We start from the raw sequence: 24219 nt of genomic DNA, 5'->3' as shown, positions 1-24219 counted from the left end.
GTGCCCCCTCAGGGACCGGCGGGTGGCCCTGGGGGTGGCCAAGTCTACGATCTCGACAGCCCCCCGAGTCATCAGCTGAGGCCAGGAGGGCACATGGGGCTCGCAGTCGTAATACTCATTTTACAGATGGGGTAACTGAGGCACAGAGAAGAGAAGTGGCTTGCCCAAGGTCACATAGCAGACAAGTGGCAGAGCCAGGATTAGAACCCTTGTCCTCTGACTTCCAAGCCCGTGCTCTTCCCACTAATAATAATAATGGCATTTATTAAGCGCTTACTATGTGCAAAGCACCGGTCTAAGCGCTGGGGAAGTTACAAGGTGATCAGGTTGTCCCATGGGGGGCTCACAGTCTTCATCCCCATTTTCCAGGTGAGGTAAGTGAGGCACAGAGAAGTTAAGTGACTTGTCCAAAGTCACACAGCTGACAAATAGCGGAGCTGGGATTTGAACCCATGACCTCTGACTCCAAAGCCCAGGCTCTTTCCACTGAGCCGCGCTGCTTCTCTAGCAGATATTCAAGCATAGGCCTGGGAGTCAAAAGAACCTGGGTTCCAATCCCAGCTCTGCCACATATCTGCTGTGTGACCTTGGGCAAGTCATTTGACTTATCTGGGCTTCAGTTTCCTCATCTGTAAAATGGGGATTAAGACTGTAAGTCTCATGTGGGACTGAGACAGTGTACAAACTAATTTGAACCTACCCCAGTGTTTAGAACAGTGCTTGGCACATAGTAAATGCCTAACAAGTACCACCTACTCTCCCAAGTGCTTAGTACAGTGCTCTACACCCAGTAAGTGCTCAATAAATAGAGAAGCAGCGTGGCTCAGTGGAAAGAGCCCGGGCTTTGGAGTCAGAGGTCATGGGTTCGAGTTCCGCCTCCGCGACAAGTCTGCTGTGTGACCTTGGGCAAGTCACTTCACTTCTCTGAGCCTCAGTTCCCTCATCTGTAAAAATGGGGATTAAGACTGTGAGACCCCCGTGGGACAACTTGATCACATTGTATCTCCCCCAGTGCTTAGAACAGTGCTTTGCACATAGTAAGCACTTAACAAATGCCATCATTGTTATTATTGTTATTATTGAATTGGACTGGACCAGATCTAAGTAGTCCCCATCTCCAGATGGCAACCCCACCTCCAACACTCTTGAAATTGGTTCGGGGCAGAGTGAGTTTTAAACGCAATGGAGTGGAGCGGGGATGGTCTCACACAGACAACAAAGCGTGGCTCAGTGGAAAGAGCCCGGGCTTTGGAGTCAGAGGTCATGCGTTCAAATCCCGGCTCTGCCACTTGTCAGCTGTGTGACTTTGGGCAAGTCACTTCACTTCTCTGTGCCTCAGTTCCCTCATCTGTAAAATGGGGATTAAGACTGTGAGCCCCCCGTGGGTTAACCTGATCACCTTGTAACCTCCCCAGCGCTTAGAACAGTGCTTTGCACATAGTAAGCGCTTAATAAATGACATTATTATTATTATTATTATTATTATTATTTACCCCTGGTGAGATTACTCACAAATTATCAGAAGGCAAAGCACCCTAGTCAGCAAAAACCCCAACGGAGGTTGAGATGATAACAGCCCCAGACAGATAGTCTGGAATGAGACACCCTCGGCCTCCCTCCAAAAGCTGAATGCGATCTGGCCAACGCTTGTGCTGATTGCCCCAAAGACATCCCATTCTGGTGTGGGCCCGGTCAGCCTGCTAAACCCTGTTTGAACTGGGCTATGAAAAACTCCATTCATTCATATTTAATAATAATAATAATAATAATAATGGCATTTATTAAGCACTATGTGCAAAGCACTGTTCTAAGCACTGGGGAGGTTACAAGGTGAACAGGTTGTCCCATGGGGGGGCTCACAGTCTTAATCCTCATTTTACAGATGAGGTAACTGAGGCTCAGAGAAGTTAAGTGACTTGCCCAAAGTCACATAGCTGACAATCGGCGGAGCCGGGATTTGACCCCATGACTTCTGACTCTAAAGCCCGTGCTCTTTCCACTGAGCCATGCTGCCGTTGAGCGCTTACTGTGTGCAGAGCACTGCACTAAGCATTTGAGAAAGTACAATAGAGCAATAAAAGGTGACATTCCCCGCCCACAGGGAGCTTACACTTTAGAGGTGGGGAGACAGACATCGATACGAATAAATAAAATGACAGATATGCACGTAAGTGCTGTGGGGCTGGAGGTGGGGAGAGCAAAGGGAGCAAGTCAGGGCGATGCAGAAGGAAATGGGAGCTGAGGAAAAGTGGGGATTAGTCTGAGAAAGCCTCTTTGAGGAAATGAGAGCTGAGGAAAAGTGGGGATTAGTCTGAGAAGGCCTCTTTGAGAAAATGTGCCTTCAATAAGGCGGGAAAAGTGGGGGGAGAGTAATTTTCTGTCAGATTTGAGGAAGGAGGGTGGTCCTGGCCAGAGGCAGGATGTGGACGAGGGGTCAGTGGCAAGACAGGCGAGATGGAAGCACTGTGAGCCCTACTAGCACTACTAGCACTTCTCGACTGTGAGCCCACTGTTGGGTAGGGGCCGTCTCTATATGTTGCCAACTTGTACTTCCCAAGCGCTTAGTACAGTTGCTCTGCACACAGTAAGTGCTCAATAAATACGATTGAACAAATGAATGTGAGAAGGTTAGTACTAGAGAAGCTACATGCGCAGGCTGGGTTGTAGAAAGACAGAAGCTTCAGTGTCGGGGGAGTGAATTTCACAACCTCCAAGGAACCAGGCGGCAGTCAATCTCTTTTTGTGCAGAGCACTGTACTAAGCTCTTGGGAGAGTACAGAGAACTAGCATCACATAGTGGATAGAGCACAGTCCTGGGAGTCAAAAGGCCCTGGATTCTAATCCCGGCTCACCTTGGGCAAGTCACTGCACTTCTCCGTGCCTCAGTTACCTCATCTGTAAAATGGGGATTGAGACTGTGAGCCCCACATGGGACAGGGACAAAGTGGCGGAGCCGGGACGTCACACAGCAGACAAGCGGCAGAGCCCGGATGAGAACCCGGGTCCTTTTGACCCAGCCTGCGCTCTGAGTTGTACCCGCCAATTGCGCTGGTCTGGCGTGGGGGCAATCAAATCTTTGCTGTTCCTCTCCCAGGTCAAGAGATTCGAGAGCTGGTAAGGAGCCAAGACCTGCCAACCCAAACCGAAGAGGAGGTTTGAGGAGGGCCCACCCCACCCGCGACCCCGCTGTGACGGCACGAGGGAGGCCGAAGCAGGGGACAACTTGATCCTCCATCCGTAACACAGGCGGGGCAAGGAGGGGGAATGGGCTTCCTGAGGCAGATCCGACTGTTGCTCTGGAAAAACTGGACCCTCCGAAAGAGGCAAAAGGTAAGCACTGAAGACAGAGACAAAATGGGGATAATAATAATAATAATAATAATGATAATGACATTTATTAAGCGCTTACTACATGCAAAGCACTGTCCTAAGCGCTGGGAAGGCTACAAAGTGATGCGGTTGTCCCATGGGGGGCTCACAGCCTTAATCCCCATTTTACAGATGAGGGAACTGAGGCCCAGAGAAGTTGGGGAAGCAGCATGGCTCACTGGAAAGAGCCTGGGCTTTGGAGTCAGAGGTCGTGGGTTCAAATCCAAGCTCTGCCAACTGTCAGCTGTGTGACTTTGGGAAAGTCACTTAACTTCTCTAGGCCTCAGTTACTTCATCTGTAAAATGGGGATTAAGACTGTGAGCCCTCCGTGGGACAACCTGATCACCTTGTAACCTCCCCAGTGCTTAGAACAGTGCTTTGCACATAGTGAGTGCTTAATAAATGCCATTATTATTATTATTATTGTTAAATGACTTGCCCAAAGTCACACAGCTGACAATTAGCAGTGCCGGAATTTGAACCCATGACCTCTGACTCCAAAGCCCGTGCTTTTTCCACTGAGCTTCTCATAGGGATCGGGCCTGGATTCTAATCCCGGCTCTGCCACTTGTCTGCTTTGTGATCGTGGGCAAGTCATTTTACTTCTCCGGGCCTCAGTTCCCTTATCTGTAAAATGAGTATTCAGACTGTGAGTACCACGTGGGACAAGGACTGTGTCCAACCTGATTGACTTCCTCAGTGCTTCAAAAATTGCTGGACACAAAGGAAGGGCTTATAAAATATCGTTTTTAAAAAAGGGCTGTGGGCCACCTAGGTGGCTATTAAGCAGTCACTAGCTGGTGTCCATGCAGCATCTGGCTTTTGGGAAGCGGCGTGGTGTGGTGAGTAGAACACAGGCCTGAGAGTCAGAAGGTTATGGGTTCTAATTCCAGCTCTGCCACTTGTCTTCTGTGTGACTTCACTTCTCTGGGCTTCAGTTACCTCATCTGTAAAAATGAAGATTGAGACTGTGAGCCTCATGTGGGACAGGGACTGTGTCCAACCCAATTTGCTTGTATCCACCCCAATTCATTCATTCCATCATATTTACTGAGCGCTTACTGTGTGCAGAGCACTGTACTAAGCGCTTGGAAAGTACAAGTTGGCAACATATAGAGACGGTCCCTACCCAATAACGGGCTCACAGTCTAGAAGGGGGAGACAGACAACAAAACATAACATGTGGACAGGTGTCAAGTCGTCAGAACAAATAGAATTAAAGCTAGATGCACATCATTAACAAAATAAATAGAATAGTAAATGTGTACAAGTAAAATAAAGTAATAAATCTGTACAAATATATATATATATAAGTGCTAGGGAGGGGAAGGAGGTAGGGTGGGGGGGATGGGGAGGAGGAGAGGAGAAAGGGGGCTCAGTCTGGGAAGGCCTCTTGGAGGAGGTGAGCTCTCAGTAGAGCTTTGAAGAGAGAAAGAGAGCTAGCTTGGCGGATGTGTGGAGCGAGGGCATTCCAGGACCGCTGTTGGGTAGGGACCGTCTCTATATGTTGCCAACTTGTACTTCCCAAGCACTTAGTACAGTGCTCTGCACACAGTAAGCGCTCAATAAATACTATTGAATGAATGAATTTCAGGCCAGGGGAAGGACATGGGCTGGGGGTCGACAGCAGGACAGGCGAAAACAAGGCCCAGTGAGGAGGTGAGCAGCAGCAGAAGAGCGGAGGATGCGGGCTGGGCTGGAGAAGGAGAGAAGGGAGGGGAGGTAGGAGGGGGCGAGGGGATGGACAGCCTGGAAGCCGAGAGGGAGGAGTTATTATTATTATTATTATTATCATTATTATTAATATGTTATTATTATGGCCCCCCACTCCACAGCTGCGATTCACCCAGGACTGGTCCATTGCCTGGACAACAGTTTCCATGGCAGCGGGGGAGATGGGGAAGACTTTGCAGTTTTCCTGCAGCTTCCGTGCTGCACTTGCATCGGGATCAAATTAGCTGCTGGAGCTCAGCTGGGCAGCCCACATCCTTGGGCCAACATGGCCAACACGGCCGATAGGACCCTGCCCAACTGAGGCTGGAGGAACCTGGTGGGTTAGAGGGGGAAGCTGGCAGTGCCATCTCCTCAGCACAACCTGGGCTGCGAAGGAGCTCAGAGGACCTCCAGAATCAGACCCAAGATGAGCTCCCAGGGGCCACTGGGAAAGGAGGAACAGGAATAATAATAATAATAATAATAATAGCATTTATTAAGCGCTTACTATGTGCAAAGCACTGTTCTAGGCGCTGGGGAGCTTACAAGGTGATGAGGTTGTCCCACGGGGGGCTCACAGTCTTCATCCCCATTTTACAGATGAGGGAACTGAGGCCCGGAGAAGTGAAGTGACTTGCCCAAAGTCACACAGCTGACAAGTGGTGGAGCCGGGATTTGAACCCATGACCTCTGACTCCAAAGCCCGGGCTCTTTCCACTGAGCCACGCTGCTTCTCTCTAATAATAATGCTTCTCTCTAATAATGGCGTTTGTTAAGCGCTTACTATGTGCCAAGCACTGTTCTAAGCACTGAGGTAGATACAAGTTAATCAGGTTGGACACAATGCCTGTCCCACATTGGGATCAAACGCTTAATTCCCATTTTTTTCAGATGAGGGAACTGAGGCACAGAGAAGTTATATGACCTTAGGCAGACAAATGGTGGAGCTAAGATTAGAACCCATGACCTTCTCACTCCCAAGACTGTGTTTTATCCACTACACCATGCTGAAGCCTCCAGAGAAGCTGTGTGGCCTACTGGATAGAGCGCAGGCTGGGGTGTTAGAAAGACTTGGGTTTTAATCCCACTTCATAATAATAATAACTATAGTATTTGTTAAGCACTTACTACGTGCCAGGCAGTGTACTAAGCGCTGGGGTGCAGACAAGCAAATCGGGTTGGCACAGTCCCTGTCAATCAAGAGGCTCACATTCTCAATCCCCATTTTACAGATGAGGTAACTGAGGCCTAGAGAAGTCAAGTGTCATGCCCAAGGATACACAGCAGAAGCATGGTGCATTTGCGTGCTGTATGACCTAGGGCAAGTCACTTCACTTTTTTGTGCCTCGGTCCCCTCATCTGTAAAATGGGAATTAAACTGTGAGATCCATGCGGGGGACATGGATTGGGTATCATTTGGTTAGCATGTATCTACCCGGTGCTTAGTACAGTGCCTGACACAAAGGAAGTGCTTAACAAATGCCATTAAAATAAAAAAAAAGGTGGTATAAAATTAAAAATATCCGGGCAGCTCGGATCTCTGCCTCTCTCCGTCCAGTTTTAAAGGGGTGAGCGTGACTTCACCCCTCCCACCAGCCTCTCCATCCACCTCCCATGTCCTGGCCAGTTTGGGATGGGATGGGATGGGATCTGGAGACAGGAGAGCCAGGAGAGAGTGAAATTCTTCCACTCCACGCCCCCAATCTCTCTCTGCTGAGCTTAATTAAGGTTAACAGACAGGTTTAAAGTGAGAAACCGGGAAAACAAAGAGGCCTGCTCTGAAACCAGTTTTTAATTATGCTGAGGAATTTCTCCCTAGGGTATTCCCTAAAAGGCTTAACCCTGGGAACAGGGCCACTGAGGAAATGGCTCCCTAGGGAGCTGTGGGGGTTGGTGGGGGGACTAGGGATGGGGATGGGGTGCGTCTAGGGGAAAAGAGACTTGCAGGGAAGCGGGCAAGCCAGAGGGAGGGGAGTTGGCTGGTTCCGAGGGACAGTCACCTACGGTTGTTAAGGAATGAAATAAATGTAAAGTTCACCCCTGTTTCCACATCCACACGTGCACGCTCTTACACACACAGAAACACACACATTCGGTCACACGCTCACACTCGTTCTCCCACACTCATAGACGCACACATTCGCTCACAAACTAGGAGAAGCAGCGTGGCTCAGTGGAAAGAGCATGGGCTTGGGAGTCGGAGGTCACGGGCTCTAATCCCGGCTCCGCAACTTGTCAGCTGTGTGACTTCGGGCAAGTTACTTCACTTCTCTGGGCCTCAGTTCCCTCATCTGTAAAATGGGGATTAAGACTGTGAGCCCCACATGGGACAACCTGATCACTTTGTATCTCCCCCCACCACCCCTGGGCTTAGAACAGTGCTTTGCACATAGTAAGCACTTAACAAATACCATCATCATCATCATCACACTAGCTCAGGCACAGACACTTACTCATGAAAACTTGCAAATGTGTAATAATAATAATGATGGTATTTGTTAAGCGCTTACTATGTGCAAAGCACTGTTCTAAGCGCTGGGGGGGATACAAGGTGATCAGGTTGTCCCACATGGGGCTCACAGTCATAATCCCCGTTTTACAGATGAGGTAACTGAGGCTCAGAGAAGTTAAGTGACTTGTCCAAGGTCAAACAGCAGACATGTGGCGGAGCGGGATTTGAACCCAAGACCTCTGACTCCAAAGCCCAGGCTCTTTCCACTGAGCCACGCTGCTTCTTACACGTTCTTGCTCACGCATACATATAATAGTTAGAATGATAGTATTTGTTAAGCACTTACTATGTGCCAAGCATCATCATCATCATCAATCGCATTTATTGAGCGCTTACTATGTGCAGGGCACTGTACTAAGCTCTTGGGAAGTACAAACTGGCAACATATAGAGACAGTCCCTACCCAACAGTGGGCTCACAGTCTAAAAGGGGGAGACAGAGAACAAAACCAAACATACTAACAAAATAAATAGAATAGCTATGTACAAGTAAAGTAAATAAATAAATAAATAGAGTAATAAATATGTACAAACATATATACATATATACAGGTGCTGTGGGGAAGGGAAGGAGGTAAGATGGGGGGGATGGAGAGGGGGGCGAGGGGGAGAGGAAGGAAGGGGCTCAGTCTGGGAAGGCCTCCTGGAGGAGGTGAGCTCTCAGCAGGGCCTTGAAGGGAGGAAGAGAGCTAGCTTGGCGGATGGGCGGAGGGAGGCCATTCCAGGCCCGGGGGATGACGTTGCCAAGATCCGCCCTTTCCTCTCCATCCATACTGCTACCCTGCTCATTCAAGCTCTCATCCTATCCCGTCTGGACTACTGCACCAGCCTTCTCTCTGATCTCCCATCCTCGTGTCTCTCTCCACTTCAATCCATACTTCATGCTGCTGCCCGGATTATCTTTGTCCAGAAACACTCTGGGCATATCACTCCCCTCCTCAAAAATCTCCAGTGGCTACCAATCAATCTGCGCATCAGGCAGAAACTCCTCACCCTGGGCTTCAAGGCTGTCCATCCCCTCGCCCCCTCCTACCTCACCTCCCTTCTCTCCTACAGCCCAGCCCGCACCCTCCGCTCCTCCGCCGCTAATCTCCTCACCGTACCTCGTTCTCGCCCGTTCCGCTGTCAACCCCCGGCCCACATCCTCCCCCGGGCCTGGAATGCCCTCCCTCTGCCCATCCGCCAAGCTAGCTCTCTTCCTCCCTTCAAGGCCCTGCTGAGAGCTCACCTCCTCCAGGAGGCATTCCCAGACTGAGCCCCTTCCTTCCTCTCCCCCTCATCTCCCTCTCCATCCCCCCATCTTACCTCCTTCCCTACCCCAAAACACCTGTATATATGTATATATGTTTGAACATATTTACTACTCTATTTATTTATTTATTTATTTTACTTGTACATATCTATTCTATTTATTTTATTTTGTTACCAAAACCAACCATGTTTGGTTTTGTTCTCTGTCTCCCCTTTTAGACTGTGAGCCCACTGTTGGGTAGGGACTGTCTCTATACATTGCCAATTTGTACGTCCCAAGCGCTTAGTACAGTGCTCTGCACATAGTAAGCGCTCAATAAATACGATTGATGATGATGATGATGATGACGTGGGCTGGGGGTTGATGGCAGGACAGGCGAGAACGAGGTACGGTGAGGAGATTAGTGGCGGAGGAGCGGAGGGTGCGGGCTGGGCTGAGAAGGAGAGAAGGGAGGTGAGGTAGGAGGGGGCGAGGGGATGGCCAGCCTGGAAGCCCAGGGGGAGGAGTTTCTGCCTGATGCGCAGATTGATTGGTAGACACTGGAGATTTATAAGCACTGTTCTAAGCGCTGAGGTAGATACAGAGAAGTAGCGTAGCTCAGTGGAAAGAGCCCAGGGTTGGAAGTCAGAGGTCATTTGTTCAAATCCCGGCTCCGCCGCTTGTCAGCTGTGTGACTTTGGACAAGTCACTTCACCTCTCTGTACCTCAGTGACCTCACCTGTAAAATGGGGATTAAGACTGTGAGCCCCATGTGGGACAACCTGATCACCTTGTACACCCCAGCGCTTAGAGCAGTGCTTTGCACATAGTAAGTGCCTAACAAATGCCATTATTATTGTTATTATTATTATTACAAGGTAAGTAGGTTGTACCAGGTTCATCCCCATTTTACAGATGAGGGAACTGAGGTCCATTCATTCATTCATTCAATCGTATTTATTGAGCGCTTACCGTGTGCAGAACACTGTACTAAGCACTTGGGAAGTACACGTCGGCAGCATGTAGAGACGGCCCCTACCCAACAACGGGCTTACAGTCTAGAAGGGGGAGACAGACAACAAAACAAAACATGTGGACAGGTGTCAAGTCATCAGAATAAAGTCCAGAGAAGTGACTTGCCCAAATATGCACACCCACATTCATTCACAACTTCTAGCTCACACACACACACTTGCTCATGAGCATACACACAAGCTGGCGCACACACTATCTCACACACACACACACACACACACACACTCATCCATACACACACATTTGCTTGCTCATATTCATTCATTCAATCATATTTATTGAGCACTTGCTGTGTGCAGAGCACTGAACTAAGCGCTTGGAAAGTACAATTCGGCAACAGATAGAGACAATCCCTACCCAATGATGGGCTCACGGTCTAGAAGGGGGAGACAGACAACAAAACATAACAAGTAGACAAAATGGATAAATAGAATTATAGGTATATATGCATTATTAATAAAAGGAATAGAATAATAAATATATACAAATAGACATAAGTGCTGTGGGGTGTTGAAGGGGGTAGAGCAGAGGGAGGGAGTAGAGGCGATGGGGATGGGCTTACACACTTACATACTGGTTTACAGACACACACACAGATTCGTTCACCCATTCGCTCATACACAATTGCTCATACACACACATTTGTTCACACACATTCACTAGCTCGCGCACACTTACTTGCTCATTTATTCATTCAATTGTATTTATTGAGCACCTACTGTGTACAGAGCACTGTACTAAGTGCTTGGGAAGTACAAGTCGGCAACATATAGAGATGGTCCCTACCCAACAACGGGCTCAAAGTCTAGAATGGGGGAGACAGACAACAAAACAAAACATGTGGACAGGTGTCAAAATTGTCAGAACAAACAGAACAAATAGAACCCACTTGCTCATACATCCATATTTGCTGACACACATTCACTAGTTCCACTGTATGTACAGCTATAATTCAACTTATCCATTTTGATGGTATTGATGGTATTGGTACCAAACATATATTGTTTTGTTGTCTGTCTCCCCCTTCTAGACTGTGAGCCTGTTGTTGGGTAGGGACCGTCTCTATACATTACCGACTTGTACTTCCCAAGCAGTCAGTACAGAGCTCTGCACACAGTAAGCACTTAATATGATTGAATGAATGAATAGCTCATGCACGCACACTTGTTCACACACATCCACACCACTTGCTCACCTGCACACAGTTGCTCACACACGCTTGCTCATACACACACACTCAACCCTCTCCTCCCTCCTCTCAAGTGCCACCCCATCCACCTGTGCTCCGGACCCCATTCCCTCTCACCTTATAAAACTCTCACCCTTTCCCATCTCCCCTCCTTAACTTCATCTTCAACCATTCACACGCCAATGGTCTCTTCCCCTCTGCCTTCAAATGTCTCTCCCATCCTAAAAAAACCCTCTCTTGACACCACTGCCCCTTCCAGTTATCACCCTATCTCCCTCATACCCTTCCTTTCCAAACTCCTTGAACGAGTTGTCTACACGCGCTGCCTCGAATTCGTCAACACCAACTCTCTCCTCGACCCCCTCCAGTCTGGCTTCCGTCCCCTACACTCCACCAAAACTCCCTTCTCAAAGGTCACCAATGACCTCCTTCTTGCCAAATCCAACAGCTCCTACTCTATCCTAATCCTCTTTGACCTCTCAGCTGCCTTTGACACTGTGAACCAATGCGCTCTCCTCAACACTTTATCTAACCTTGGTTTCATGAATTCTGTCCTCTCCTGGTTCTCCTCTTACCTCTCCAGCCGTTCGTTCTCAGTCTCCTTTGTGGGCTCCTCCTCCCCCTCCCATCCCCTTACTGTAGGGGTTCCTCAAGGGTCAAGTTCTTGGTCCCCTTCTGTTCTTTATCTATACTCACTCCCTTGGGGAACTCATTTGTTCCCACGGCTTCAACTACCAACTATGCTGATGACACCCAAATCTACATCACCTCCCCTGTTCTCTCTCCCTCCCTCCAGGCTCGTATCTCCTCCTGCCTTTAGGACATTTCCACCTGGATGTCTGCCTGCCACCTAAAGCTCAACATGTCCAAAACTAAGCTTCTTATCTTCCCTCTCAAACCCTGTCCTCTCCCTCTCTTTCCCGTCACTGTAGACGGCATTATCATCCTTCCCGTCTCACAAGCCTGCAACCTTGGTGTCATCCTCGACTCCGCTCTCTCGTTCACCCCACACATCCAATCTGTCATCAAAAACTGCCAGTCTCACCTTCACAACATTGCCAAGATCCGCCCTTTCCTCTCCATCCAAACCGCTACCTTGCTGGTTCAATCTCTCATTCTATCCCGACTGGATTATTGCATCAGCCTCCTCTCTGATCTCCCATCCTCCCGTCTCTCCCCACTTCAGTCTATACGTCACTCTGCTGCTCGGATTATCTCTGTACAGAAAGGCTCTGAGCATGTCACTCCCCTCCTCAAAAATCTCCACTGGTTGCCTATCAACCTTCGCATGAAGCAAAAATTCCTACCGGCTTCAAAATTCTCCATCACCTCACCCCTTCCTAGGTCACCTCCCTTCTCTCCCTCTACAGCCCAGCCTGCATATTCAGCTCCTCTGCCACTAACCTCCTCACTGTGCCTCATTCTCACCTGTCATTCATTCAATCATATTTATTGAGCGCTTACTGTGTGCAGAGCACTGTACTAAGTGCTTGGGAAGTACAAGTCGGCAACATATAGAAGTGGTCCCTACCCAACACTCTGGCCTGGAATGCCCTCCCTCCACACATCGGCCAAACTAGCTCTCTTCCTTCTTTCAAAGCCCTACTGAGAGCTCACCTCCTCCAGGAGGCCTTCTCAGACTGAGCCCCCCATTTTCCTCTCCTCCCCCTCCCCTCCCCATCGCCCCCCCCCGTCCTCCCCCCTCCCCCAGCACTTGTGTATACTTGTACATATTCATTACTCTATTTTATTAATGGTATGTATATATCTATAATTCTTTTTATCTATTTCGGTGGTATTGACGCCTGTCTACTTGCTTTGTTTTGTTGTTTTGTTGTCCGTCTCCCCCTTCTAGACTGTGAGCCCTTTGTTGGGTAGGGACCATCTCTATGCATTGCCGAATTGTACTTTCCAAGCGCTTAGTACAGTGATATGCACACACAGTAAGCACTCAGTACATATGATTGAATGAACAAATGAATGCACACACTTTTTTATGGCATTTATTAAGCACTTACTATGTGCAAAGCACTGTTCACACACACCCACTAGTGCGCACGTGTGCACCTGCACACAAACACACAGAGCTCATACTCCACAGAGCCCCTGGGCAGGGGAGACCCTCACACATTCCAGGCATCCAGATTCCTCAACCTGCCATAGGCCATGATCCCCTCCCCTCCCTCCAGCTCTCCCCCCACCTCCCCCAGGCCACAACCCCCTCTACTCCCTCCTATCCCCCCTCACCTCCCCTTCCTTCCGCCCCATCATCCAGCTCCCAAAACAGTGGCTCTGAGCCTGCTGGGCAAGGGAGGGCAGGAAACTGAGGCCAAGGCTCCCCATTTGGGGTCTGTGAGGATGCCTCCATGTAGCCTGTCTTGCCGCTGACCTCTGGCCCATGTCCTACCTCTGGCCTGGAATGCCCTCCCTCCTCAAATCCGCCAGACAATGACTCTTTCCCCCTTCAAAGCCTTACTGAAGGCACATCTCCAAGAGGCTTTCCCAGACTAAGCCCCACTTTTGCTCATCTCCCACTCCCTTCTGCCTCACCCTGACTCATTCCCTTTGCTCTTCCCCCTTCTCTCCACCCCTATTCCCACCCCACAGCACTTATGTATATATCTGTAATTCTATTTATTTACATAGATGTTTGTTTACTTATATTGATGTCTGTCTCCCCCAACCCTGGACTGTGAGCTCATGATGGGCAGGGATTGTCTCTCTTAGCCTATTTTGGACACATAATCAGGAGGGCTAATTCTCTGGAGAAGACACTAAGGCTAGGAAAGGTCCAGGGAAAACGTGAAAGAGGCAGATCGGCAGCTAGATGGATAGAGACCTTAACAACAATAACGGAAAAACCGTTAGAAAGGTCGCAGATTATGGCAGAGGACAGGACATTCTGGAGAAAGTATATCCATGGAGTTGCTGTGAATCAGAAACGACTCGACGGCACTTAATAATAATAATCAACAAACAAAAACTCCTCATCATTGGCTATAAAGCACTCCATCACCTTGCCCCCTCCTACCTCAACTCTCTTCTCTCCTTCTCCAGCCTATCCCAAACACTTTGCTCCTCTGGGGCCAACCTTCTCACTGTTCCTCCATCTCACTGTCTTGCTTCTGACTCCTGGCCTTCACTCTTCCTCTGGCCTGGAACTCCCTTCTTCCTCAAATCCTCCAGACAATTACTCTCCCACCTCCCCTCAAAGCCTTATTGAAGGCCCATTTCCTCCAAAATGCCTTCCCAGACTAAGCCCCACTTTTCCTCATCTCCCACTCCCTTCTGCATCATCCTGACTTTCTCCTTTTGCTCTTCCCCCCTCTTCCAGGCCCACAGCACTTATGCACACATCTGTAATATTATTTATTTATATCTTTGTCTGTTTATTTGTATTGATGTCATTCTCTACCCTCTAGACTGTGAGCTTGTTGTGGGCGGGGATTGTCACTCTTTATTGCTGTGTTGTCCTTTCCCAAGCACTTAGAACAGTGCCCTGCACACAGAAAACCCTTAATAAATATGATTGAACGAATGAATATGATAATGACAATAATAATAATATATGTTAAGCACTTACCATGTGTCAAGCACTGTTTTAAGCATCTGGGGAAAGTTCCAGATAATCACGTCAGACACAGTCCCTGTCCCACAGTCTGATTGGGAAGGAGAACAGGTACACAGTCTAGAGAAGCAGCGTGGCTCAGTGGAAAGAGCCCGGGCTTTGAAGTCATAGGTTGTGGGTTCAAATGCCAATTGTCAGCTGTGTGACTTTGGGCAAGTCACTTAACTTCTCTGGGCCTCAGTTCCCTCATCTGTAAAATGGGGATGAAGACTGTGAGCCCCCCGCGGGACAACCTGATCACCTTCTAAGCTGCCCAGTGCTTAGAACAGTGCTTTGCACATAGTAAGCACTTAATAAATGCTATCATTATTATTGGAGAAGCGGTGTGGCTCAGAGGCAAGAGCCCAGGCTTTGGAGTCAGAGGTCAGGGGTTCAAATCCCAGTTCCACCAATTGTCAGCTGGGTGACTTTGGGCAAGTCACTTAACTTCTCTGTGCCTCACTTACCCCATCTGTAAAATGCGGATGAAGACTGTGAGCCCCCCATGGGACAACCTGATCACCTTGTAACCTCCCCAGCACTTAGAACAGTGCTTTGCATATAGTAAGCTCTCAATAAATGCCATCATTATTATTATTATTACTGAATCTCTCTTTTACAGATAAGGGGACTGAGGCACAGGGAAAGGAAGTGACTTGTCCAAGGTCACACAGCAGGCACTTGGCAGAGCTGGGATGATAACCCAGGTCCTCTGACTCCCCGGCACAGTCTCTTTTCCCTAGGCCAAGCTGCTCCTCAGCTTAGAAGGAACTGAGGCCCAGAGAAGTGAATTGACTTGGCCAAGGTCACACAGCAGACAAGCGGCTGAGCCAGGATGAGAACCCATGACCTCTGACTCCGTGGTCTTGCCACTAGGTCATGATAGGGTTGGGGACAAGGGGGAGCGCAGGATAATAATAATAACAATAATAATAATAACAATGATGGCATTTGTTAGAGAAGCAGCGTGGCTCAGTGGAAAGAGCACGGACTTTGGAGTCAGAGGTCATGGGTTCAAATCCCGGCTCCGTCAATTGTCAGCTGTGTGACTTTGGGCAAGTCACTTAATTTCTCTGGGCCTCAGTTACCTCATCTGGAAAATGGGGGTGAAGACTGTGATCCCCACTGTGGAACAACCTGATCACCTTGTAACCCCCCCAGCACTTAGAACAGTGCTTTGCACATAGTAAGTGCTTAATAAATACCATTATTATTATTATTATTATTATTTTATTATTATTATTAAGGAAGAGTCTGGCAGGCAGGAATCAGAGTTGACCTGGATGAAGAGATCCTGTGAGCACTTCTAGACTGTGAGCCCACTGTTGGGTAGGGACCGTCTCTATATGTTGCCAACTTGTACTTCCCAAGCACTTAGTACAGTGCTCTGCACACAGTAAGCGCTCAATAAATATGATTGCATGAATGAATGGATCTGTTGCATTACAAAATGTTCACACACACACACACATACTCTCTCTCTCTTTCTCGCTTTCTGACACTGCTCCGATTTCTCATGTTTTTCAGCTTCGCTTCTTTGTGGAACTTGCGTGGCCTTTGTCCTTGTTTTTGGTCCTCGTCTGGCTAAGGAGAGCCAACCCACTCTACAGCCAACATGAATGTAAGCCCGTGTGTCTGTCTGTCTGTCTGTCTGTGCATTCATGTGCATGAGATCCAGGCAGCCGAGTGAAGTATGGACTGGAGTGGGGAGAGACAGGAGATAGGGAAGTCAGAGAGGAGCCTGATTCATTCAATCGTATTTACTGAGAGCCTACTGTGTGCAGAGCACTGTACTAAGCGTTTGGGGAGTACAAGTCAGCAACATAGAGAGACGGTCCCTGCCCAATAATGGGCTCACAGGCTGATGCAGTAGTCTGGGTAGTATAGGATAAATGCGTCCATATTAGTGTAGTAGCTGCATGGATGGAGAGTCAGAGGTCATGGGTTCTTATCCTGGCTCAGCCGCTTGTCTGCTGTGTGACCTTGGCCAAGTCGCTTCACTTCTCTGGGCCTCAGTTCCTTCTGAGCAGCTTGGCCTGGGTTCTCTTTTAGACTGTGAGCCCACTGTTGGGTAGGGACTGTCTCTATATGTTGCCAATTTGTACTTCCCAAGCGCTTAGTACAGTGCTCTACACATAGTAAGCGCTCAATAAATACGATTGATGATGATGATGATGATGGAGAGAAGAGGGCAGGTTTTAGTGATGTCGTGAAGGTAGAACTGACAGGATCTGGTGACAGATTGAATGTGGAGGTTGAATGTGAGACAGGGAGGATGGTGGCGTTGCCTACGGTGAGAGAAAAGTTAAGGGGAGGACAGGATCTGGGTGGGAAGATAAGGAGTTCTTTTTGGGACATATGGAGGTTGAGGTGTCAGCAGGATGTCCACATAAAGATGTCCTGAAAGAAAGAGGAAATATGAGGCTGTAGAGGAGAGGCTTCCCCACCTCTCTTCCCGCCCTCCTGAGTCCCCTCACCCCCTACATCCCTGCATCTAGACTGTGAGCCTTCTAGACTGTGAGCCCCCTGTTGGGTAGGGACCGTCTCTATATGTTGCTAACTTGTACTTCCCAAGCACTTAGTACAGTGCTCTGCACACAGTAAGAGCTCAATAAATATGATTGAATGAATGAATGAATGCATCATTCATTTCTCCCCTTCTCCCTGGCTTCTCGGCCCTCCTCTCCCCAGCTCCACTGGCAGGGGTAATAATAATAATAATAATAATGATAATAATAATAATGGCATTTATTAAGTGCTTACTATGTGCAAAGCACTGTTCTAAGCACTGGGGAAGTTACAAGGTGATCAGGTTGTCCCACGTGGGGCTCACAGTCTTCATCCCCACTTTACAGATGAGGTAACTGAGGCCCAGAGAAGTGAAGTGACTTGCCCAAAGTCACACAGCTGACAAGTGGCGGAGCCGGGATTTGAACCCATGATCTCTGACTCCAAAGCCCGTGCTCTTTCCACTGAGCCACACTGCTTAGTGGGTAGTTGGAAGCCCAGGCCAGCTGGCAGTGGCCAGTGAGAAGCAGCGTGGTTTAGTGGATAGACAGATTGGGAGAGGGCTGACCGAGTCCGTGAAGCTTCATGCAGAGAGGAACGGGCAACACCAAAGGAGCAGGGAGTCATGTGCAGAACAAAGTGTGAGAAGCAAGCTGGCCTAGTGGGTAGATCACAGGCCTGGGAGTGAGAAGATCATGGGTTCTAATCCTGGCTCCACAACTTATCTGCTGTGTGGTCTTGGGAAAGTCGCTCAGTGACCCCATCTGTAAATTGGGGATTGAGATTATGAGCCCCACAGGGGACTGAGATCATGTCCAAAGCAATTTGATTGTATCCACCCCAGCACTCAGTGCCTGACACATAGTAAGCGCTTAATAAGTGTCATTATTATTATTATTATTATAAGTTTAAAAAGTGTAACTACCTGCCCCTCTTGGAGTTTGTTTGTTCCTCAAAAAACCCCTCCTGAACCAAGCCAGGGGCAGAATCCGACCCAGAACCCCGGAATCCCTGCTTGATTCAGGGCAGGGACAGCAGTGGAAGTGGAAGTGCTGGAGCAGTAGGTCTCCTTTGGACCATAAGCTCCTTGTGGGCAGCGAACGTTTCGATCATCTCTGCTGTATTGTTCTCTCCCAACTACTTAGTACAGTGCTCTGCACACAGTAAGTGTTCAATAAATATCATTGATTGATTGACTGATTGATTCCTCTCCTTGAACCCCCTCAGTCTCCCTGGCCTGCTAGCCCAGGGCCAGGCTTTGTCGGCCTTGCGGTTGTGTGGGGAAATAGTGTGTGTCTTCAAGCCCTGCCTTAGTGTGTGTGTGTGTGTGTGTGTGTGTGTGTGTGTGTGTGTGTGTGTGTGTTGGCTTCAAGGCTCTCCATCTATCCCCTCGCCCCCTCCTACCTCCCCTCCGTTCTCTCCTTCTCCAGCCCAGCCCGCACCCTCCATTCCTCTGCCTCCACTAACCTCCTCACTGGGCCTCATTCTCGCCCATCCCACCTTTGACCCCCGGCCCGGAATGCCCTCCCTCCGCACATCCTCCAAGCTCGCTGTCTTCCTCCCTTCAAAGCCCTACTGAGAGCTCACCTCCTCCAGGAGACCTTCCCAGACTGAGCCCCCTTTTTCCTCTCCCCGTCCCCATCCTCCCCGCCCTACCTCCTTCCCCTCCCCACAGCACCTATATGTGTTTGTACAGATTTATTACTCTATTTTACTTGTACATATTTACTATTCTACTTATTTTGTTAATGATGTGCATCTAGCTTTATCTCTATTTATTCGGATGACTTGACACCTGTCCACCTGTTTTGTTTTGTTGTCTGTCTCCCCCTTCTAGACTGTGAGCCCGTTGTTGAGTGGGGACCAATTCTATATGTCGCCAACTTGTACTTCCCAAGCGCTTAGTACAGTGCTCTGCACACAGTAAGTGCTCAATAAATACTATTGAATGAATGAATGAATCTCAGTCTCCCTGGCCTGCTAGCCCAGGGCCAGGCTTTGTCGGCCTTGTGGTTGTGTGGGGAAATAGTGTGTGTCTTCAAGCCCTGCCTTAGTGTCTGTGTGTATGTGTGTGTCTCTCTCTCTCTCTCTCTCTCTCTCACACACACACACACACACACACCAGTGCGTGTTTGTACCCCTAAGCTCTATCTTCTGGGTGAAGAGAACTTGTCCTCTCAGCGTTGTTGGCCCAGTGGTTGTATGTATGGGGAAATAATGTGTGTCTTCAAGCCTCACCCTAGCACCTCTGTCCCTCTCTCTCTTTCTCTCTCTCTCTCTCTCTCTCTCTCTCTCTCTCTCTCACACACACACACACACACACACACACACACATCAGTGGGTGCATGGTACCCCTAAGTTCCTCCTCCTGGGTGAAGAGAACTAATGCCTTATCCTCTCAGCCTGCAGCTGATTGCCTGTATTCATTCATTCATTCAATCAATCGTATTTATTGAGCACTTACTGTGTGCAGAGCACTGTACTAAGCGCTTGGGAAGTACAAGTTGGCAACATATAGAGACGGTCCCTATCCAACAGTGGGCTCAAGTCAGGCTCCGACCATAGCCTGAGAGGAGATGTTTTTGCTCAGCTTCCCTCCCTTCCGCGTCATCTCGACTCGCTCCCTTTCCACTTTCCCCCCTCTTCTTGCCCCACAGTCCTTATGTATATATGTATATATCTATAATTCTATTTATACTGATGTCTCTTGTTTTGTTGTCTTCTTCCCCCCCACACCCACTAGACTGTAAGCCCACTGTGGGCAGGGATTGACTCTCTTTAGCGCTGAATTGTATTTTCCAAGCACTTAATACTGTGCTCTGCATTGCTATTTATTGAGCACTTACCCTGGGCAGACCACTGTAGTAAGCGCTTAACAAATACCATCATCATCATCATCACTGTACTAAATGCTCAGGAAAGTACAATACAACAGAGTTGGTAGACACAATCCCTGCCCTCAAGGAGTTTACAGTCTATATCTGAGGAGAAAATCATGAAAATAGATTAGGGAGTGGGGAAATAATGCAGTTTGTCCTTCCCCATGTCTGCACTTTCTTGTTTGTCAATACTACTAATAATATTGATAACAATAATAATAATAATAAAATAATTGTGATTTTGCCAAGTGCTTATTCTATGTCAAGCTTCGTATTAAGCACTGGGGTAGAAACAAGATAATCAGGTCTCTCTTGGGGCTCAAAGTCTAAGTAGGAAAGAGAGCAGGTATTGAATCCGCATTTTGTAGATGAGGGAACTGAGGCACAGAGAAGTTGAGTAACTGGTCCATGATTACACAGCAGGTAAATAGCAGAGGCAGGATTAGAATCCAAGCCCTCTGATGCCCAGGACCAGGATCTTTCCAGAGGTCACACTTCTTTTCTGGGACCCCACCACGGGCCAATATTGGTAACTCGGGAGCCACTGCTTGCTCCTCCAGCCTGATGTCCATCCCACGGTGACATGTAAATTTCTGAAGCTTTCTATATTTTTAAAACCTTATTGAAGGGGCATCTTCTCCATTAAGAGGCCCTCCCTGACTAAGCCCTCCTTACCTCTTCCCCCACTCCATTCTGCCTCACCCTGACTTGCTCCATTTATTCATCCTCCCTCCAAGCCCTACGGCACTTATGTCCATATCTGTCATTTCTTCATATTAGTGTCTCTCTCCCCCTCTAGACTGTAAGCTCCTTGTGGGCAGGGAATGTGTTTGTTTATTGTTGTATTGTATTCTCCCAAGTGCTAAGTAATGATGATGATGATGGCATTTGTTAAGCACTTACTATGTGGAAAGCACTGTTCTAATCGCTGGGGGGGATAAAAGGAGATCAGGTTGTCCCTCATGGGGCTCACAGTCTTAATCCCCATTTTCCAGATGAGGTAACTGAGGCCCAGAGAAGTGAAGTCACACAGCTGACAAGTGGAGGAGGCAGAATTAGAACCCATGACCTCTGGCTCCCAAGCCCGGGCTCTTTCCACTGAGCCACGCTGTGCATACAGTAAGCATTCAATAAATATGATTGACTGACTGACTTCCCCTTAGTCACCCATCCAATTCCCATCCCCATGGTGCAGCTGAGCTTCAATCAATCAATCAATCGTATTTATTGAGTGCTTACTGTGTGCAGAGCACTGTACTAAGCACTTGGGAAGTACAAGTTGGCAACATATAGAGACAGTCCCTACCCAACAGTGGGCTCACAGTCTAAAAGGGGGAGACAGAGAACAAAACCAAACATACTAACAAAATAAAATAAATAGAATAGATATGTACAAGTAAAATAAATAAATAAATAGAGTAATAAATATGTACAAACATATATACATATATACAGGTGCTGTGGGGAAGGGAAGAAGGTAAGGTGGGGGGGATTGAGAGGGGGACGAGGGGGAGAGGAAGGAAGGGGCTCAGTCTGGGAAGGCCTCCTGGAGGAGGTGAGCTCTCAGTAGGGCCTTGAAGGGAGAAAGAGAGCTAGCTTGGCGGATGGGCGGAGGGAGGGCATTCCAGGCCCCGGGGGATGACGTGGGCCCGGGGTTGATGGCAGGACAGGTGAGAACGAGGCACGGTGAGGAGGTTAGCGGCAGAGGAGAGGAGGGTGCGGGCAGGGCTGGAGAAGGAGAGAAGGGAGGTGACATAGGAGGGGGCGAGGGGATGGACAGCCTTGAAGCCCAGGGTGAGGAGTTTCCTCATTCTCGTCTCGCTCTCCCTCCTCCAAGGTCATTTCCCCAACAAGGCCATGCCCTCAGCTGGGACGTTGCCCTGGCTACAGGGGGTTTTCTGCAATGTGAACAACCCTTGTTTCCGAAACCCCACGCCGGGAGAGTCTCCTGGTGTGGTGTCCAACTACAACAAGTCCATGTGAGTACTGAAACCCTCTCCCAACTGTGCCATCACGGTCCCGGGGCAGTGGAGGGGAGGGAAAGTGGGGGAGGTGTGGTGGGAGACACCACACACATTCACACTTGCATGTACCCACACACTCCTAATAAAGCACTTAGTACAGTGCTCTGCACACAGTAAATGCTCAATAAATACAATTGAATGAATGAATAGTAATAATAATGGCATTTGTTAAGCGCTTACTATGTGCAAAGCACTGTTCTAAGTGCTGGCACTGTTCTAAGCACTGTTCTAAGCTCCTAGATCTTGAGGAAGGGTTTGCCCAAGCTGCAGACCTACTCAGACAGTGCAAGCATTCTTCACAGCCTGGCTGAGGATGGTCAGCTACCAGGGCACAACCATTTGTTCGTCATTTGTTTATGGTATTTGTGAAGCGCTTACTGTGTGTTAAGCACTGGGGTAGCTACAAATGAATCAGATTGGACAGAATCCCTGTCCCACCTTGGGCTCACAGCCTTAATCCCCATTTGACAGATGAGGTACCCGAGGCACAGAGAAGTGAATAATAATAATAATATAATAATAATGACATTTATTAAGTGCTTACTATGTGCCAAGCACTGTTCTAAGCACTGGGGAGGTTACAAGGTGATCAGGTTGTCCCATGTGGGACTCACAATCTTAATCCCCATTTTACAGATGAGGGAACGGAGGCACAGAGAAGTTAAGTGACTTGCCCAAAGTCACACAGCTGACAAGTGGCGGAGCCAGAATTTGAACCCATAATCTCTGACTCCAAAGGCTGTGCTCTTTCCACTGAGCCACGCTGCTTCTCAGCAGACAGATGGCAGAGCCAGGATTAGAACCCAGGTCCTTCTGACTCCCAGGACCAAGCTCTGACCACCAGACCACGTGGCTTCTCTATCCATTCAATCAATCAATCAGTGGCACTTATTGAGCACTTATGTGCAGAGCACTGTACTAGGAGCTTGTTATATTCAGCCAAACATGCTGAAATATGGCTCTCAGAATGGTCCTCTGTCCCTCAGGCATGGCCAAGGCTACAAAACTAAGGCCATGGCCAAGTACTCCCCCCACCACACCCCTCTCCCAGCCTGTAGTTGGTCACCCCACGGCCTGCTCTCTAGGCCAGAGAGTCTGATTCCTCTCCCCCTCCACCACAACGGGTGAACCATTTCCCTTTCAGGAGCCTTCCTTTCCTGACCGGCAAGCCAGGGAATAATCCTCTTCACTGTTGGCTCTATTTGCACAGTCACTGACGGCGTTAAGGAGATGGTGTTTCTCAACAGCCACTTTGCATCCCGTGCCAATAATTGTCTGATAGTATCACCGTCTCCCCAGGGAGAGGAAGTCTTAGGAGATGAGTCGAATCCTGTAGGAAACTGAGCAGAGAGCCGGAATTCTCTTCCGGGGCCCGGAACTGGCCGGTGAATATGGAGGAAGAGTGGTCTCAAGGACAGAGAACTGGTTGGGGCATCAGAAAGCCTAAATTCTAATCTTGTCTCTGCCACTTATTCACTGGCACCTTGGCCAAACCATTTACTAAACGCTGTAGCAAATAAGCTCCTCCCAACCCTCGAGGGTGACTGAGAGGATGACTTGGCTTAGATAGGGAGAAAGCCTGTGAAGTCCCAGCATGCTGCAAGAATGAAAATCAAAATGACTTTAATCTGTTTTTCTCCGTCCTCAGTCTCTCCCAGTTTGGCCCGGGTTCTCCTTCTAACCCTCGAGGGTGGCTAAGAGGATGACCTGGCATAGATAGAGAGAAAGCCCGTGAGGTCCCAGCACGCTGCAAGAATGAAAATCAAAATGACTTTAATCTGTTATTCTCCGTCCTCGGTCTCTCCCAGTTTGGCCCGGGTTCTCCTTCTAACCCTCGAGGGTGGCTAAGAGAATGACCTAGCATAGATAGGGAGAAAGCCCGTGAAGTCCCAACACGTTGCAAGAATGAAAATCAAAATGACTTTAATCTGTTTTTCTCCGTCCTCGGTCTCTCCCAGTTTGGCCCGGGTTCTCCTTCTAACCCTCGAGAGTGGCTAAGAGGATGACCTAGCATAGATAGGGAGAAAGCCCGTGAGGTCCCAGCACGCTGCAAGAATGAAAATCAAAATGACTTTAATCTGTTTTTCTCCATCCTCGGTCTCTCCCAGTTTGGCCCGTGTTCTCCTTCTAACCCTCGAGAGTGGCTAAGAGA

At 48.7% G+C, this 24219-nt stretch overlaps 1 protein-coding gene across 1 annotated transcript in view; it reads left to right on the top strand.

Moving 5' to 3' along the window:
• Positions 1-3264: 3264 nt before the first annotated feature.
• Positions 3265-24219, top strand: part of ABCA4 (ATP binding cassette subfamily A member 4) — a 249212-nt gene continuing 228257 nt past the window's right edge. Inside the window, exons 1-3 of the mRNA XM_038745065.1 lie at positions 3265-3330; positions 16184-16277; positions 21881-22022. Of these exons, the coding sequence (XP_038600993.1) occupies positions 3265-3330; positions 16184-16277; positions 21881-22022 (302 nt within the window). The remainder of the gene's footprint in view (positions 3331-16183; positions 16278-21880; positions 22023-24219) is intronic.

The sequence above is a fragment of the Tachyglossus aculeatus genome, chromosome 4 (genome assembly GCF_015852505.1).
Source record: "Tachyglossus aculeatus isolate mTacAcu1 chromosome 4, mTacAcu1.pri, whole genome shotgun sequence".
Lineage (NCBI taxonomy): Eukaryota > Metazoa > Chordata > Mammalia > Monotremata > Tachyglossidae > Tachyglossus > Tachyglossus aculeatus.
Note: the sequence above shows the minus strand (reverse complement) of the source record. Positions and strands in the feature narration are given on the sequence as shown.